The 17453-nt window shown below is 36.1% G+C and overlaps 1 protein-coding gene across 2 annotated transcripts; it reads right to left on the minus strand.

Annotated features, from left to right (window-relative positions):
- Positions 1–310: 310 nt before the first annotated feature.
- Positions 311–16857, minus strand: LOC121415142 (poly(A) RNA polymerase GLD2-like). Of its 2 annotated transcripts, none has more exons than XM_041608273.1 (14): positions 16738–16857; positions 15379–15521; positions 13743–14295; positions 12806–12920; positions 11545–11636; positions 10809–10872; positions 10244–10313; positions 9594–9630; positions 8785–8824; positions 8307–8435; positions 7529–7575; positions 5640–5771; positions 4991–5123; positions 311–4318 (listed from the first exon to the last, which is right to left on the minus strand). In XM_041608273.1, the coding sequence occupies exons 2-14, from the start codon at positions 15501–15503 to the stop codon at positions 4176–4178; spliced, it is 1680 nt and encodes a 559-aa protein (XP_041464207.1). In that variant the 5' UTR covers positions 15504–15521; positions 16738–16857; the 3' UTR covers positions 311–4175. The 2 variants fall into 2 exon arrangements, with proteins under 2 accessions (XP_041464207.1, XP_041464208.1); XM_041608274.1 differs by lacking the exon at positions 16738–16857 and adding an exon at positions 16069–16711.
- Between the last annotated feature and the right edge of the window lie 596 nt (positions 16858–17453).

Consider the following 17453-nt stretch of genomic DNA (forward strand, 5'->3'; position numbering starts at 1 on the left):
CATGACATGGCCCCCACCTATCTCAGTGAACTCCTTAAATTAAAATCACCCACCCAGTCTTACAGGCTTCGTAGTTCCCATGACACAATGCTCCTCAGTCTCCCAACATGTAAAACAAAGATCACACTAGGTGACCGTGCCTTTATCAGTGCTGCACCCAAACTCTGGAATAGTCTCCCTTCCTCAATAAGAAATGCATCCTCTGTCAACTTATTTAAAACCAAACTGAAATCCCACCTCTTTAAAGATAGTTTTTAATAAAGAAGTCACTTTTTCATGTTTTTGGTTATGTATTTTGTAGTAATAATTAATCTTTTCTTATTTTTCTTCGATTAATTTAGCGAACTAAATTTTTGCGTATCCTGTTAATAATTGTTTTTCTGCTTATCTGTTATGTATTGTAATGCGCAGTTGAGTATATCCAAATAGAAATTGCGCAATATAAATTTACAATTATTATTATTATTATTAAATCCAAATCAACAACTAGAGAGATAATAATTTGCATTTTAAATAGCAAACTCATTATTTTTTACAAAACAGTGCGGGATCATTATGGCCTAGCTGGAAATTCTGGTATCAGGATCAACCTAATGCTATGTTTAGAGATATCATAATACATGTAATCAAACTGCTTTGATTAAGGCACTGGAGATGTATAAGGTTTTAAGTACCTTATTTTCTAAATCGTATCTAATTTTGTGATTGGTCACATTCAGGATAAGAGAAAGTGCAAGAGGGTCTCCTCAAGGAGACAGTGTCCCTCTATGGGTGAAAATCAGAACCTGAGAGCATAACAGGCAAAACATTTTTTTTTTCATATTCAGGGGCTTTTTATCACAACTTACTGCCTAAATCTGTAAAATTGGATAAGACAAAATTTTGCAATGAATGGTAATATTCCAAGGATCCTTTTAGAGATTCCAGGGCGCTTTTGAGCAATTTGGGGGAGAAATCATCCCGACTCCCCATATACATGTGTTATTTTTCCCTGGAACATAACCCACTTCAAGAAAAAATCTATTTCATTCTAAATACACACTTTTCAATAAGTTATCTGAGGTACGGGGCCTGATGGGTTAAAACTCCACATGGAGTAAATGAGAATTGCCAAGTTTGGGTCCTCTTTCATAAATACTTGATATTATATCTAAAAAAAAACACAATTTTTACAACAAATTTACCATCAGCCAATCCAGTGAGTAGCTTCAAACTGTTAATAATAATTTGTTATCATTATAACAAGTTTTATGAAACAGGCCCCTAATTCAATGGTTTTAAATCTTTCTTTTTTTTCTTCATCAGTAAGAATTCTTTGATCTTGCCATTTCAATTTACAATATTTTTAGTCAGCGGCCACATAGTAGACTTTAGAAAGTTAACAATCTCCTAGGTCGATTCAGATCTGTATGAATTCCATCAAATGGTTATACCCTAGTGTGTTTAATACACCCTGAAACCTTATATAAGTCAAATTTTATGTACATGCATATTATTAAGTCAAAGTCAAACTATTCATTAAGGCCCTACATGAAAAACCACTCCTTTGATGCCCCCCCCCCTCCTCTCGTTCCTTCCCCAAAAGAAATTAAAACACCCCCCCACAAAAAAAATTAAGAGGAAGATTTTGTGTTTCAGCTATTTGTTGATGAAACTAAAGCAACAATTGCCTATTGCCTATAAAACATTGGATCACATCGTCACATTAGACACCGTAGTTGACTTAATCATGTTACATGCGACCACAAATTCAAATGTCACTAACAATGCTCATGCACGATGTTAACGAGATGTAGTACAACCTTAATTTCCAAGACGTATACATGAAACATCGCACTTCCTTCTATAATCTGATTTGTATCTGCGCATAAATAATACCGGTATATAGTATAATCTAAAGCACTGATAACTAACCAAACCGAATGGATATTATACATAACCTGAACTAAACAAAATTTCTGACAGATTATTATTACTGATAAAGTCATTCAAAGGGTATATCAATGCAGTATTAAGTCTCCAAAATATTCATGAAAATAATATCATCTAAAAATCTTTAATGTATACACAATACTCACTGTATACAGTAGCTTGATCGGAAAATGGAGAAAACTGGCAAAAAGATTAAGAGGGAATTCTGAAATTAATCTTCCCAAATATGATGGAATAGAATTTTACAAATGTTTGGAATGTAACTTAAGTAGCTATATGTATACAATATAAAATCATCAATTTCATTAAGGGTTATGACTTTATTAGTCTTAGAAACGACTCTTGTTTGTTCAAGATATCATAACTTTATACAATATCAGGTGTGTTCGTTTCTCAATTTCTTTCTCTCTTTGTTTTTATTATTCTTTACTTTGGCTTAGTAACACAAATCTCCCCTTAGCAGTGGAAATGTACACATACAAGATCCAATTCAATATCTACATTACATGCAGTAGAATATCAATAAATAAAAACAAAACTACAAGAGGGAATAGTGATCAGCGATTTACTCCCAAATTCCTGTATCATAAAAACATCCCATTTAGAAAATTCCATGAGAAATACCACAAAGCACTACACTATTAAACACAATAGTAGCTTTTACATAACATTTGAATAACTCTATGGAGAAGCAGACAATGTAATAATAATAATCCGCTTTTATATAGCGCTTAATCCATCGGAACGACGTTTCTAAGCGCTTTACAGATATATTTATGTATTTATCACCATTTATCACCATGTACTTTCGGGTGGACGACAACACAGATAGAGATTGACCCATCTCAAGTTGTTTTGTATAAATCATTCTCACATCAACACACCAAGTACGAGGTAAGTTCTATACATTGAACCTGATGATTGCATTCTTTGGTAAAATACGATATCGCCCCCTGTTTCACATGACAAAATTTCAATTCGAACGAATCCTGATCAACACATTTGATTGACTCATACTGAATTGTTCCTGAATAAGAATACTGGATACTGATGTTTGGCAAGTTATGTGAAACAGGGTCCAATGTGGTTAAGTATTATGCGAGATATACAATTCCAACTCCTGTTTCACAAAATTAAAGTTTAATTACACACCAATCCTGATATCAACACATTTGACTGACCGATACTGAATTGTCACTGGATAATGATATAGGATACTGATGTTTGGCAAGTTATGTGAAACAGGGTCCAATGTGGTGGAGTATTATGCGAGATATACAATTCCAACCCCTGTTTCACAAAACTGAAGTTCAATTGCGGACCAATCCTGATATCAACACATTTGACTGACCGATACTGAATTGTCACTAAATAATAATGACCATATAGAAAATTGATGTTAAACAAGTTATGTGAAACAGGGTCCAATATGGTAAAGTACAAGTGTGATAGACAGGATCTGCCATGAATCTTGAACTGTGCCCTGGGTCCTGCTTCAAAAATTGGTTATCAACGACAAAGTGCAAACACCAATCAAAAGCTACTGAAACTGTACACTTTTGATTGATTGAGAGCAAACTAGCATTGTTATTGAAAACAAAGTTTATGAAACATGGTCCCTGGACAAAAATGAAAGACAAATAGCTAGTTCACATAGAACATTGATTTCAAAGCATACAATGATGTAGTAGTTAACCACATCACATTGGAACAAACCATTCACAAGGAATTAATCTTGGTATTTGCAGCAAAGATTTGCACAAGGTCGGGAGTTGGAAATGTCCTTTGGAAGGAAAGGGTCTGAAGACATTGAAATTAAAGTTAATTCTACGGGTAGCTCGAACACAGAAGATATAAGTCTTAACACTCTCAAATCATTCTCAAGAAGCCCATTGCCTTCAAGATGATACCACAACAATCTGGAATATCAGACTCGGCCTCTCCCTCAGGTTATCATGACGATTATTGAAGAAAACCCAAGGAGTGTTTCATGAAACATCTTATCAGTGATTTTTGCCGAGTATTCTGTTCTGAGCCAATCAGACGCAAGGATTTCAGGAGTTTAACATCAATTGTCAGTGATAATCACTAATTGTATCGTGAAATGCTCCACTAATGCTTGCTTCACTTGAGCCATGGAGCCAGCATCTAATGCTTCGCTTCATCGGGTATCACTAACAGAAAATCCATGATTCCTACCGTTCCTAGAGGGCGGGAAAGGGAGACGGGATGTTGAGCCATCATCATCTGAGGTTAAGGAAGCTCTGGATATCAAGTTCGTTGGTCTTGCATAGTGAATCGTGGGTTTCCTCGAAAGCCTCCAGGATCTGCCTGTATCTGCTCCAGTCAAAGACGGATCGCGCTGTGTTGATTCGGTCAAAAGGCTCTGTAGCATCAATGGCAAGAATAAGACTAGAAGCGTCAATACATGTCGGCTTACAATCTTATCACATAAAGGCAAAGTATTTTTCCCTCAATATCAGCCTATCATAATGAAAAACAGTGGGTTTGAGTCGCTGATGACTTCACAATCATTGCTCAGTTGCAGCACAGACATAAATAATGTGGAGGTTCTCAACAAAGCAAAAGCATTATCCTCTTCGGAATCCCTTGACTGCCAAGGTGGCATCAAAAACAATTGCAGGATGGATGAGAAAGAGAATGGGAGAAGAAGCGGTGGAGGAGGCAAGGAGGAAGAAAAGGAGGAAGCAGAAGGGCAGGATGAGGAAGAGGGGGACGAGGGGAAGGATAAAGAAAAGGTAGAAGAGGGGAAGGGGAAGAAGAGGAGGTGGAGGAGAAGAGGAATGGAAAAGAGACAGAAGAAGAGGAAGGGGAAAAGGAAGGAGGAAGAAGAGGTGGCGTGCAAGATGTTGGAGAGGTATTTCTAAGATATCCTACTCTAAGAAAGAACCAGTTCTGATGTGGAGGTAGGTCAACATTTTCAAAGGACTGTACTGAAATGAAGAGGAAGAATATTGCATGAAAGAACAAAAAATGAAAGAAAGCAAAGAAAGAAAGGTTGATACATGTATATTTTATTGATATATTTCCTCCTTACCTTCAATGAAGATGTACTTCTGTCTCCATCCCTGATGATTTGGAGGTAGGAGATTGCAAGGGAAGCAGCTGCCTAATCGTATGCTGATCACTGTATTCTCAAAGTCAAAGTTGGCGTAGTATTCAAAGAAACCCTGCAAATCAACCAATGCAATGGATATTACTCAGAGGGTACACGCTACTATTGCATACTGTAAAGTAAAAACATAAAGGCCTGTATTCCAAAGTCAAGTTTAACTTTAAACATGGTCTAACTTTGTGCTGAAATTATTTGAAGCTGAAAATCTCAAAATCTTGGTTTCATTGAATGGGTTGTATCTTTACTGTGCTCTTTCCTAATGCTTTAATGCTGAAGAAAGCTACTTTCGTTACTATTCCAAGACAGTGTGGCAATGTATTGTAATTGCTTTGGTGAAAAAAAAAGACATTTGGGTGGGATGACATGCTGGGTTTTGTTAATTTCTCAACAATGGTACATTGTCTTCCAGAATCAAACAAATATTGTTTATTCATACATTTAAGCACTTTGGCAATCATTTTATTGGATCTTGTTTGAACTCATTCTAGATCGCATTAATGTTTAAGGCAATCGTAGCACTTTTTTAAGCCTGATAGTAACAAAACGGAGGTGATTTATTGCGGAGACTGACCTTGAGTAGTGAGTAGAGATCCTGAGAGTTTTTGGATTGGTTATGGGGATCAGTGATGAACTTTACTGGATACTCAAAGAGTCTATTCCAAGAGTACAGGACACTCTGATGATCTGAAAACACAGTCCGTCCCTGTCAACAGAATAAACAAATATTACAGCATAATATACACAAAAGTTTAATCATATTCATGCTTATTTGGGGGGAATTTATGAATTTTTGTCTCACCTGCGAAGCAAGTGAGACTATAGGCGCCGCTTTTCCGACGGCGACGGCGGCGGCGACGGCGGCGGCGGCGGCGACGGCGGCGGCGTCAACATCAAATCTTAACCTGAGGTTAAGTTTTTGAAATGACATCATAACTTAGAAAGTATATGGACCTAGTTAATAAAACTTGGCCATAAGGTTAATCAAGTATTACTGAACATCCTATTAGAGTTTCATGTCACATGACCAAGGTCAAAGGTCATTTAGGGTCAATGAACTTAGACCATGTTGGAGGAATCAACATCGCAATCTTAACCTGAGGTTAAGTTTTTGAAATGTCATCATAACTTAGAAAATATATGGACCTAGTTCATGAAACTTGGACATAAGGTTAATCAAGTATCAATGAACATCCTGCATGAGTTTCACGTCACATGACCAAGGTCAAAGGTCATTTAGGGTCAATGAACTTTGGACGAATTGGGGATATCTGTTGAATTCCCATCATAACTTTGAAAGTTTATGGATCTGATTCATGAAACTTGGACATAATAGTAATCAAGCATCACTGAACATTTTGTGCAAGTTTCAGGTCACATGATCAAGGTCAAAGGTCATTTAGGGTCAATGAACTTTGGCCGAATTGGGGATATCTGTTGAATTCCCATCATAACTTTGAAAGTTTATGGATCTGATTCATGAAACTTGGACATAATAGTAATCAAGCATCACTGAACATTTTGTGCAAGTTTCAGGTCTCATGATTAAGGTCAAAGGTCATTTAGGGTCAATGAACTTTGGCCGAATCGGGGATATCTGTTGAATTACCATCATAACTTTGAAAGTTTATTGGTCTAGTTCGTTAAACTTGTACATAAGAGTAATCAAGTATCACTGAACATCCTGTTCGAGTTTCAGGTCACATGATCAAGGTCAAAGGTCATGTAAGGTCAATGAACTTTGGCCATGTTGGGGTTTTTTGTTGAATAACCATCATATCTCTGTAAGTTTATTGGTCTAGTTCATAAAAAGAGGACATAAGAGTAACCATGTATCACTGAACATCTTGTGCGAGTCAGAGTAGTATGCAAAGTCAGCACTGCTGCTATATTGAACCGCGTGATGCAGGTGAGACGGCCAGAGGCATTCCACTTGTTATTAATTTCAATTTATAAAATAATTAACTGTCATTAGCAAAATTGTTGACCATATAAACACAACATCAAAAGTAAGTTTCCCCTAAAGAACCCCTTCAAACCTTCCAATAGTTAGCGAAAATACGAACAAATAATAATTTTTCCTCTGTTAATCTATGAAAATAAAAGATAAATTTTTGAAAGTGAAGTCCCTCCAATACGTACCTGACCTGCGATGACAATGCGCAATTAGCTAGTAAACCTTGCGCGTCTGCAACTACTAAGTACGTGCAATGCGATGAATCTCTAATTTTTATTGTTATGTCACCTTTTCTTGAACCGTGCAACGGTACATTTTGGATGGTACGTCATGTGCAAAAGTACAAATCTTTTACATTCAGCTTCCCATTTTTTCGCGTACAACAAGCTAAGTATTCATTGTACAACTCTGTTTAACATATGCATATGCTCGCAATATTCTTCTGTTCTTATAATTCAGTGGTCAACAACAATATTATTTTCAAAAATCAAATCACTTCATCTTACCCATTCTTGTTTCTGAATTGACTCCACAACAGGAGGCTTACATCCAACTGAGATGACAAAGAAAGAGGTGAAAAAGTGAAGATGTTAAAACTCAGACGAATCAAAAATGAATGTAGAAGAGACTTGCAGATCACCATGTACACTGTAGATATAGTCCAGAACTGGTGGGTGTTTCATAAAACTGTTTGTAAGTTAAGAGCGACTTTAAGAACGACTGGTGAACCTTTCTAACATACTAAATAATCACCTATAAACATACTTCCATCCTTACGAACAGCTTTATATAAGGGTTGTGGTTCATTTAGTTTTGTAGATTAGGTTTTATGTTTGGCTAGAAGTGCAGATTTTCGATCGGAGCAATTGTTGCTGGAGCAAATCTCATGGAAGCACTTAGCCATTGAAAGTAAATACTATCGAACTGAATAATAATAATAATAATAATTGGCATTTATATAGCGCTTTATCAATCTACGACTGTTCAAAGCGCTTCACAATTATTATTACCCGGTCACTGGATTCATAGCAATCCAAGCAGCCTGTTAGGCGCAAACTTGCTAAACCAACCACAATGACGGTTGTTTCCTACCGGTACCCAATTAGCACCTGGGTGAGAGTGGCAAAGTGTGGATTGACGCCTTGCCAAAGGGCGCTAGGCCATAGTGGGATTCGAACACACGACCCTCTGATTACAAGGCGAGAGTCAGAACCGCTACACCACGGCGCTTCCACTGAAGCGAATTGAACTGAATTGAAATGAATGTGGAACGATATGACTTACCTTGAAGATAGTTGATGATCATGAGGACATAGGAGTAGGATGAGAGTGTACCTTGGCTGGCATCATTGATACCATGGTTCTTGGCCCACTGCTTTATAATCATCACTAACGGGGACACACGCCAATCCACTGTATGATAATAGTAGATTGTGTTTGTATTGAATTCATCCTTAGAGATAATTGGTGAAAAGATGTTTCACTAAGAGTCAAGTGTGACTCAATATAATAATAGTATTAATAATCCACTCTAATATAGCATTTAATACACTGGAACGACGTGTCTAAGTGCTTTGAAGATTATATTATTACCATAAAGATTATATCATAAACTCTTGTAGAAATATCTCCAATTATTGAGATCTTCATCAACCTTAAAATGGGAAACTGATTACATGTTTCATTTTCACTAAAGTTACATATATGCCGATAACACAAGAAACAATGCTGCAAGTATGATGGAGAGTCAAGCGAAACTTACATTCTGAGTATGTTTGGAGTAGAGCTGTATTGCGAACACCCTATAAAAAATAAAATAAAACACACTCAGACAAATCATCACATGGTACATGCATTTTGATGATGATAAATATAATCATGATTATGTGCTTTATCTTAAAGTCAATTCCAAGCTAATTAAATAACCTATGATATCTCTATAGTGAAATATTTATAACAACATGTATACAATAACTGTTTTGTTGGTATTTTTGTTCAGTTGGTTATAACAAAGAAAGTTGTGAGTAGATAAGCACATCCACCTTGGACTAGGTGGTACCTGTACATAGGCTACATGTAGATGGGCATTTCAGTCAAGATAAAAAAATTACACAGGAGAGGCGATTTTGCTCCTGAAATTATTAAAATAACCCTGGAAAATAATACAAAGTGCCCTAGAAAATTCCATTTACATGTCTTAAAGCTTATCTAATGTAAGAGATATCGGGAGTACATTGTGAAAAGTACCCCAAAAAAAATATTTAAAAAAATAAATAAATTAAAAAAAAAAAAAAAAGATTATCAATAAATAAATAAAAAGTAAAAGAAAATAATAATAATGATGGATGGACGGACGGACGGGCGGGCAGGCAGGCAGGCAGGCAGGCAGACAGACAGACAGACAGATAGACAGATAGATAGATAGATAGTCAGATAGATAGATAGATAGATAGATAGATAGAGTGTAGATAGATGGATGGATGGATGGATGGATGGATGGATAGATAGATAGTCTGATTATATTAATCAAAAGTCAAGAGGTTAACATGAATTTTAGATAGGAATACTCACTGTGTGGTGGTTAATGTTGAGGTCACACTCAAGATCCCTAAAAAAAAATAATCAACAGATTGAGAGATACATTACAGGCAAGAATTCCTTTACGATCATCCCATTTAACTGATTTCATCCCATACAGTGTACATTCAGTATCCTTTCATGATTTCCTTCTTAATCGTATTCAAATGTTCCCATCGATATATCATTTTGTAACCTTCCTCACATGATGATGGATTTCCTATCTACATTAACTTGTGACAACATTTAACATATTTTTGTGTTTAAAGCCTCATAGGAAATAATCATTATTCATTGAATAAATATTTGAAGTAACTGTAACAAAATTATATATAAATTTTCTACAATTACATGTATCATTTTACGTTACATCTGCCTAGGGTTTGTAAGGTCTTGTTAACTGCTCATATTGTAGTTGTACTATCTTTATCCTGTTGTTTTATTTGAAACATGCAAATTTAATTGAATCACATTAATTGGAATTTCAGGCAGGATTTCCATATACCTTTGACCTCCTCCTGCAATTTGACCCCCCCCCCCCCATCTCTTTTCATATAAAATAAAACGTATGTAACCAGCCCCAAACATAATCAGAGTCCATCCTTCAATATCATATTCTTAATCCTGTATAAAATAAAATGTACCTGAATATCTTGTGTTGAAACTTGAGTATAGGAACCTTCGCAAAGATGACCTTCATATTCTTGACGAATGCTGAAATAAAAATATACAAATACAATAACACGGACAGTTAAAACACAAGAATACTTCGAAAATTGCTCTCTTTAAATCAAATTATTTTGAAAATATGTTACAGGGACGTGGCCTAAACTGATAGATGAAAGGATGGAGTTCCAACTTAACAGATTTTAAACCCAATGACAGAAATGCAGATCAATGAAGTTCCTATACATGTAACTCAAGCACAGGCTTGGCTTCATTGTTGCATTCATTTAAGTCGTCTAAACCAATCATTACATATAATTACATTGGGCTAATCTGAACTGAGTTTAGCATTGAGCTCAGCATCAGCTAAGCTAATGCAACATACATCTTTGTGATAAATAACAGCCATCGTAGCACTGGTAAATCAGATGTGTTCACATATGAATGTAGTAGATTTCATATGCAAATGACATCTCTACTTTTGATCAATGAACAGGCTTAGTCTTACAAAATCGTTGAAGTAAAGTAAAGTCAATGACTTACAGCATCTGTTTTGAAGGTATCCCCTGAGAGTGAGTAGGATATGTCTCGCATCTTTTTGGCTAATCTAAAATGAAGTTAACAATAAAAAACGAGAACAAAAATCAGAACAAAAACATCAAAGAATGCCCTTGTACCCTCATAATAATTCTATTTCTGGTAATCTCACCCTCCCCCCCCCCCCCCCTTGGCATTCCACATAGAAGGTTCAGCACCATTCGAAAGGACAACCATCTATTATTTGTTACAATAATTATAGGTACATTGCTATTTAAGTAATAAGTTTTTATATATATCTGATGTATTTAGCAACTATCCTTCAACCCTGAATTATTTAATGTCTCTTGTCACCATGCTAAGATGTAGAAGGGAGAATGACAGAGACAGATAAAGTGAAAGACAGAGAGAGATAAATGTAAAAAAAGAGAGATAAATGTAAAAAAAGAGAGAGAAAAAGAGGGAAACAGACAGACAATCATGCACGAGGGGGGGGATTAGTAGGGGGTTCAACCCCCCCCCCCCCTTTGGCTGCCAAGTAAGAAAAATATACCACCATTTTAGAATGAACCCAGTTTTTTCCTTTTGTGCTTGTCAAATTTCTCAGTATCAAAATGAACTTTATTCTTTAGATATTCCTCGGTCATACCCCCTCCTTGGCAAAAAGCTACATGTAGATCCCCTCCTGAACCTTAAAGACAACTAATAGAAATACATAAATAAATAAAATAAATAACTTTACCAATGAATCACTGAGGTAAAGACACATATCAGCATCACATCCTGTGCTACCGAACCCATTCATTGAAGATCCACCAAGAAGAAGAAGAGCATCTGATCATATAAGGATAAAAAAGATACAATCAAGAATATCAACAACAATCATCAAAATTTGACCCAACTGTCTATCTATGCCAAATTTTAGAGCCATTGTCAAAAATACCCAATAAATAAATAAATGGCATAACTTGGACAAAAGTAGGTACAGAGGAATTTGTGACAAATATACATGTAGTTTCCGCAAAGAGGATTAATTTTTGCATAATTCTGAGCTAAAGATAATGAAAACCTTACAAATATTTGGGAAAGATTCTCTCCCTACTAGATGAAAAAATAAATATCATACTTCTATGAAGTATAGTCTAACACTTTACAAAGGTAAACAATGTGATAATATTATATGCTCTTTCTCATTAAAGAAAAATGAGTGTCACATTCTGTCTAAATACAGATGACATTATTCGTTCAGAGGGATAATGCTGGGTGATATTCAATATCAACAAACTTAAAGAAAATTGAAAAAATAATGAATATTCAATAATGGTCTTTAATAGGAGAATGATGATATAACATGGTAGCACAATATGATCTAAGTATTATCAATTATGAAAAATAATTACTATTCAATGACCAAAAATGCTGATCTGTATTGCTTTAAACCAACTCAGAGCATCATAAGTTGGTAACTGAATGGCCATTTTTCATGGGCAAGTGTAAAAGAAAGCCTTATTTTCATTTACCCCCTACCGGAAAGCAACGTAAAGTATAGTAATAATAATAGTATAGTGTAGTGTAGTGTAGTATAAGTATAGTATAGTATAGTTTAGTATAGTTTAGTATAGTATAGTATAGCATAGTATAGTATATGATGAATTTACATACTTGGCGATATATTGTGTTATCGGTTATATTTCACTGGCTATAATCGACTAACATTGAAATCAAATACAAACCAGCACTACGTTCAGTAGCATTGATGGCCTGGTTAATTCTCAACAACAATCTTATTTATTCCCACATCTATTAAGAGTGGTACAAGTGCTTTGTCTTCTTCTCTTCCTGTTGAACAACTGCCATCAAACAGCTAAAAGAGAGGTCAGCATCGTACGTTTCAGTGGTCTTTCAATTTGTAAACATTGAATTCTTTCTTCCTTACCATGTTATGAAATAAATGATAAAAATATCAATGGGTAACCCAAATGAATAATGTATTTGGCACTTACTAGGGTAGATTTCCTTGATGCATGCTTGTAACTTCTTTCTCATTTCCTCCTTGACATTCTCTTCCACTTTGCTTTGCTTGTTGGCAACATAATAGCCCCATACTCTTCTCGACATCTACATGTAGAAATATCAAAATAAAAATTAGTCATGAATATTCAAACAGCATACCAGAACTTGGCCAAAATAATGGTTCTGCAATACAATCATAATCACACGCTTTCTAAAGTGCAAGAATCGTTTAATTTGGTGAAAAATGTTTGGTGGATTCTGAATTCAAACTTGCCCAGTAGTTCAGTGTGATCTACCTAAACACCAAATCTGCCTAATTAAGTCTGCCCCAAATTTTCATGCTATCACAAAACCCAATTTGAGAACTGGCTAAACTGACAAAATGCCCCATGAGATTTCATGTAGAAGGCATAACAATTGTGATGAAACACTGATCAAAAACACAATGTAAGGTATTTTTATCCTCCACGAAAAGAACAAAAGTGCTTGGTATACATGTAGGCTACTTCTGTCCTTCAACATCTTTCTAATCTACGAGGAAATGCTTTCCTGATATAGAGCTTCATGGTGTGAATGTTTTTTTAATTCAGATACCATCTGCCAATCACATTCTTGGTATAATATCTTCCAATTGTTTTTACTCATTTAAATATGCTTAAAAGGAGCATCATACGACTTGCATCAGCTGATAGAGTAAACTATTAAAGACAAGAAAACTATTTACAATGATGTGATTTACAAGTTAAGGCCCCAATTCAATTTTAACTACAATGCTCAAGGCAAACATGCGACATAAATAAAAAACGACACCTTGTTCATAAAACTCCAGCAATACCATTTTACCTAAAGACAATATTGTAATAGCAGCTGAATCAATTTTTACATTTCAAACAATCGACTAAGTTACTGATTGCTTTTCAGCTTTACCTCTTGAGAATTTAAAAAGTCTCTTGAATTCTTCTTGGTGCTAGAAGGGCCTGCCTCACTGTGTGACCCTTTCTTGCTCAAAGACGGCGACGAAACTCTCCTCTTTGTTGCCCCACTATCCACTTCTTTTCTAGACTTGTCAGATTTATCAATCTCATCTCGATTACTTTTATGCTTGCTGGAGTCTGTGCCCGTTCCACTTGTGCTGCTAGTCCTTCTCTCAGAGTTCACACCATTTTGAACAGTAACTTTAATACGACTATCAGCGGTCCCTCTTGTTGCTGCTGGTGCCGGCAATGCTGCTGGCGATGATGATGAGGATGATGACATTGACCTTTGACCCTTTGTAACAGTCCTTTGCAGATGTGGAGGAGGGATCCGGGAATAGGCAGGCGATGGTGCGGATGACGAAGATAATGGGACCGATGAGGTGGAGTACGATCGTGAGTTTTCTGTTCGTGGTATCTTGTTAGGGATATACATGTAATTGTTCAACTCGTGCGATCCCAGTCTTTTGGGAAGATTTCCAGGTGGTATCCAAGAATTGGAATAGCTGAAACGCAACACAGAGTTCGATAAATACATGCCTTTGAAACTATGAAGATATTTGCAAAATGAAGGAGTTTGAAATGAACTTATAGGCCTACATGCTGTTGTTAACCATCAAGTTGTCATTTATTACATAAATTGTTCATTGAATGTTCTGAGAAAACGATATTAAAAAGATTAAATTCCATTTTCAGTTTTTATTGCTCCTCAAAACAAAATTCATAACTGCAACCCAAGGATTAATTTTGTGAGCTCAAAGAGAAAATCTAAACATAGACAATTTGATTTATAATTACCTACACTGACAAGAGTAAATCAATTTCTAATTTTACATCATGACATGCATAGTGAAAAAAAAGAATATTTCTGAAAATATCACTTCAAAATGAACTTTAAGAGATAAATAATAAAATGTGCACAGTAAGTATTAAACTAAAGCTTTCTCTGATCCACATAGCCTACACCTACAACTGTTGTCTTCCATAGCTTCCAAGCTGTGCTCAGAACACAAAAGATGTAATGATCAAACAACAACAAAAAAATTGCCAGAGTAATTTTGGGAGCCAATCTAAGAACTCCTACCCAAATTAACTGAAATCGGTTCCCATCAAAGATAAATGGAAATATTTTAAATGTAAAATGATATTTTCTCTTTTCCTTATTCGAAATACAGCCTATCTGTTAAATATCTTTAAGAAATTTAAAACTGTACATAGTATTCATACTCTTAGTGCACCAAAGCACAGGTTCGAATGAAAATGGGCAAACAAAGTTTTCCTTTTGCTGGTGCATTCATTTGGAATATTTTACCTAATCTTTTAAGAAATGCCCAATCCGAATCCTCAGTCTTTTATTTTGGCGTTATTGTAGTCTTAATTGATAAAAGTGGCCCTTTGTGTTGTTCTCTTCTTTACATTTTGTTTGTCTCAACTTACGTTGTACATTTCTTATACCCATGTTTGTTGTATTTTTGTATTCTTGTTGTAGGGCCTCCAAGGACAACAGTATACCAATTACTGATGGAGCCACCCTACTAGAAAAAGACTAATAAATAAATGAATACATAAACCGTTGCTATTTTACTTACTATGGTAGTCTGGAAAGATTGTCATATGCAGAGTAACCAGTAGCATCTCCTCTGTCATTGTATGTCCGCTTCAAACCTCTCTGATGACGCATCCCACCGTTGGGACGGTAGTAATCACCAGACATACTGAAGTCCGATTCTCCCTGGAAATAGAATGAGAAATTGAAATAAATTCAAGAACAAATTATCACAATCTTTTGGACAAATATTTTTTCCCTAGCAATGTAGAAGGTTACACAAGTAATTTTTAAAATATCCATATCTGGTCTGTCTTTGAATGCAAGTTGAGTATGCAGGCTGTATGCTAGGATCCAACATACCATGCTCACTTGGATGCCGATTTTCTTTTCTTTTTTTTGGAACTTGGGATCATGAATTTATATCCATCACGTTTTCAAGATGATAATGCAAAGAATGTAATGTTAAAACTTAAATAGTAATAAATCAGGGAAGGTTACCACTGTGAATTGTCACCATGCTCACAATGTAACAGGTCGACAGTTTTGAGCTCCTTGAAATAGCATAAGAGCTGCCGAATACCTCACACAAAGCATTGAGTCAGTTAGACCTCAGTAGATTCTTAGCAAGACTAGAAAAGAAAAATACATCAGTCAAAAGTGTGTTGTTTTCTGCCTGAGACAAAGGGATCTAAAATTAAACTCTATGATCTCTAGATCTAGACCTATTTACATTCTTGCTGCATGCTGCCTGGTTCCATCCAACTCGTCACTCGTCAATATTGAATTAGTTCCACACTAGTACATCTCAGGTTGTTTTCGATCCAAGATTCTAACATAATACATTCTCTGTCTTTCAGAGAGAATAGTAGAGTTATACTAAGAACTTCAATTCTGTTCACTATGCCATGGCAGTGTCACAGGTCATTTGTTTTTTTGATGTTCTTTCTTCTGTGAACCGAGGCGAGATTAATCGTGTATGAAAAAGGCCTCATCATCTGACTTAGTCGCAGAATTGCAAAATTTTCAAGTTGACTTATCAAAAACAACTCTCATTGCGCAATGCCATTTCATCCCATAGGCTCAATGACAAATATTTGAGGTCAAAGTCCAACAGGAACTAGTTAACATCGGTTTCAGTGAATTGTGGCTGGGATTCCCCGCAGCCTGCGCGGGTCTCTAGGCGAACTCTCGGCAAATACGTACGCCAGAGTTCCGGGCAGGGTCGCATTTCATATTCCGTCCCAGACATCTACGGCTGCATCTAACGCACAAAATCTCTCGCGATCGGCGATCTCGTCGCTCTTCGTTCACGGTCTAAAATATAGGCTTTTATGTCAAAACAAAATATTAGATTAGATTATAAACATAAATACAAATTAAAATATCATACGAATTTTACCTCAGTTCGTACTCAGGAAAAAGAGTAAAAATGGTAATGTATGAAAACAGCCACCACATCAGTCACAGAGAATCTATCGGATCGGCTTCCTGACCCAACATGCACAGCTTTTATTTTTTCAACATTATTTCGTGGACGTCGGACGCACGCAGATCACCACGGCCACCGAGCTCCCGCTAGGCAGTGGTATGGAGGGGGGGGGGGGGGGCAGGGCTCCAATCTTTGATCCATCGTAATAAAAAATTACATAGCATAGGCGAATCCAACTGGACTCCGACCCCCACCATTGGCGGAGCAACGTACAAAAAAAGGGGAAAAAAGTGTGGAAAGGAAGGAAGGAACACATGCATCCTATAAATACAAAAGGGCTTTAAGTCCAGTTTTCAGGCCTTGATTTTTAAAAAAATGCACTCTCAATATAGGCTTAAACAAAATGATAACATTTCATGAATAAGTAAATTGCCCTTTTTTTTCAGAATTGAATATCGGCAAGGTTCATCTCGCTCTTTAGAAGAGGAAGTTATGACAAAACGTCCTTGGAATGTCCCGGTCCTATAGTTCAAAGTGATAATAAAACATATCAGCTCGAGCTTCGCGCTCGCATCATTTTAGTGCGATCCACATCCACTTCACAATTTTAAGCCCCCCGGGCTATGATCGCGCCGAAAATTGGCACGCGAGTGACCCATGGCATAATCTGCAAAACGGTATAAGAT

The sequence above is a fragment of the Lytechinus variegatus genome, chromosome 5 (assembly GCF_018143015.1).
Source record: "Lytechinus variegatus isolate NC3 chromosome 5, Lvar_3.0, whole genome shotgun sequence".
In the NCBI taxonomy this organism is placed as follows: domain Eukaryota; kingdom Metazoa; phylum Echinodermata; class Echinoidea; order Temnopleuroida; family Toxopneustidae; genus Lytechinus; species Lytechinus variegatus.

Bases quoted from the DNA above. Each gene is read 5' to 3' on its own strand.
- LOC121415142 (XM_041608273.1), bottom strand. From the start codon at position 15,503: ATGTCTGGTGATTACTACCGTCCCAACGGTGGGATGCGTCATCAGAGA. The intron at 8,825-9,593 runs GTGAGTATTCCT...TATTTTTTATAG, and splicing joins TCAACATTAACCACCACACA to GGTGTTCGCAATACAGCTCT. The intron at 5,124-5,639 runs GTCAGTCTCCGC...GTTGATTTGCAG, and splicing joins ATCTCTACTCACTACTCAAG to GGTTTCTTTGAATACTACGC.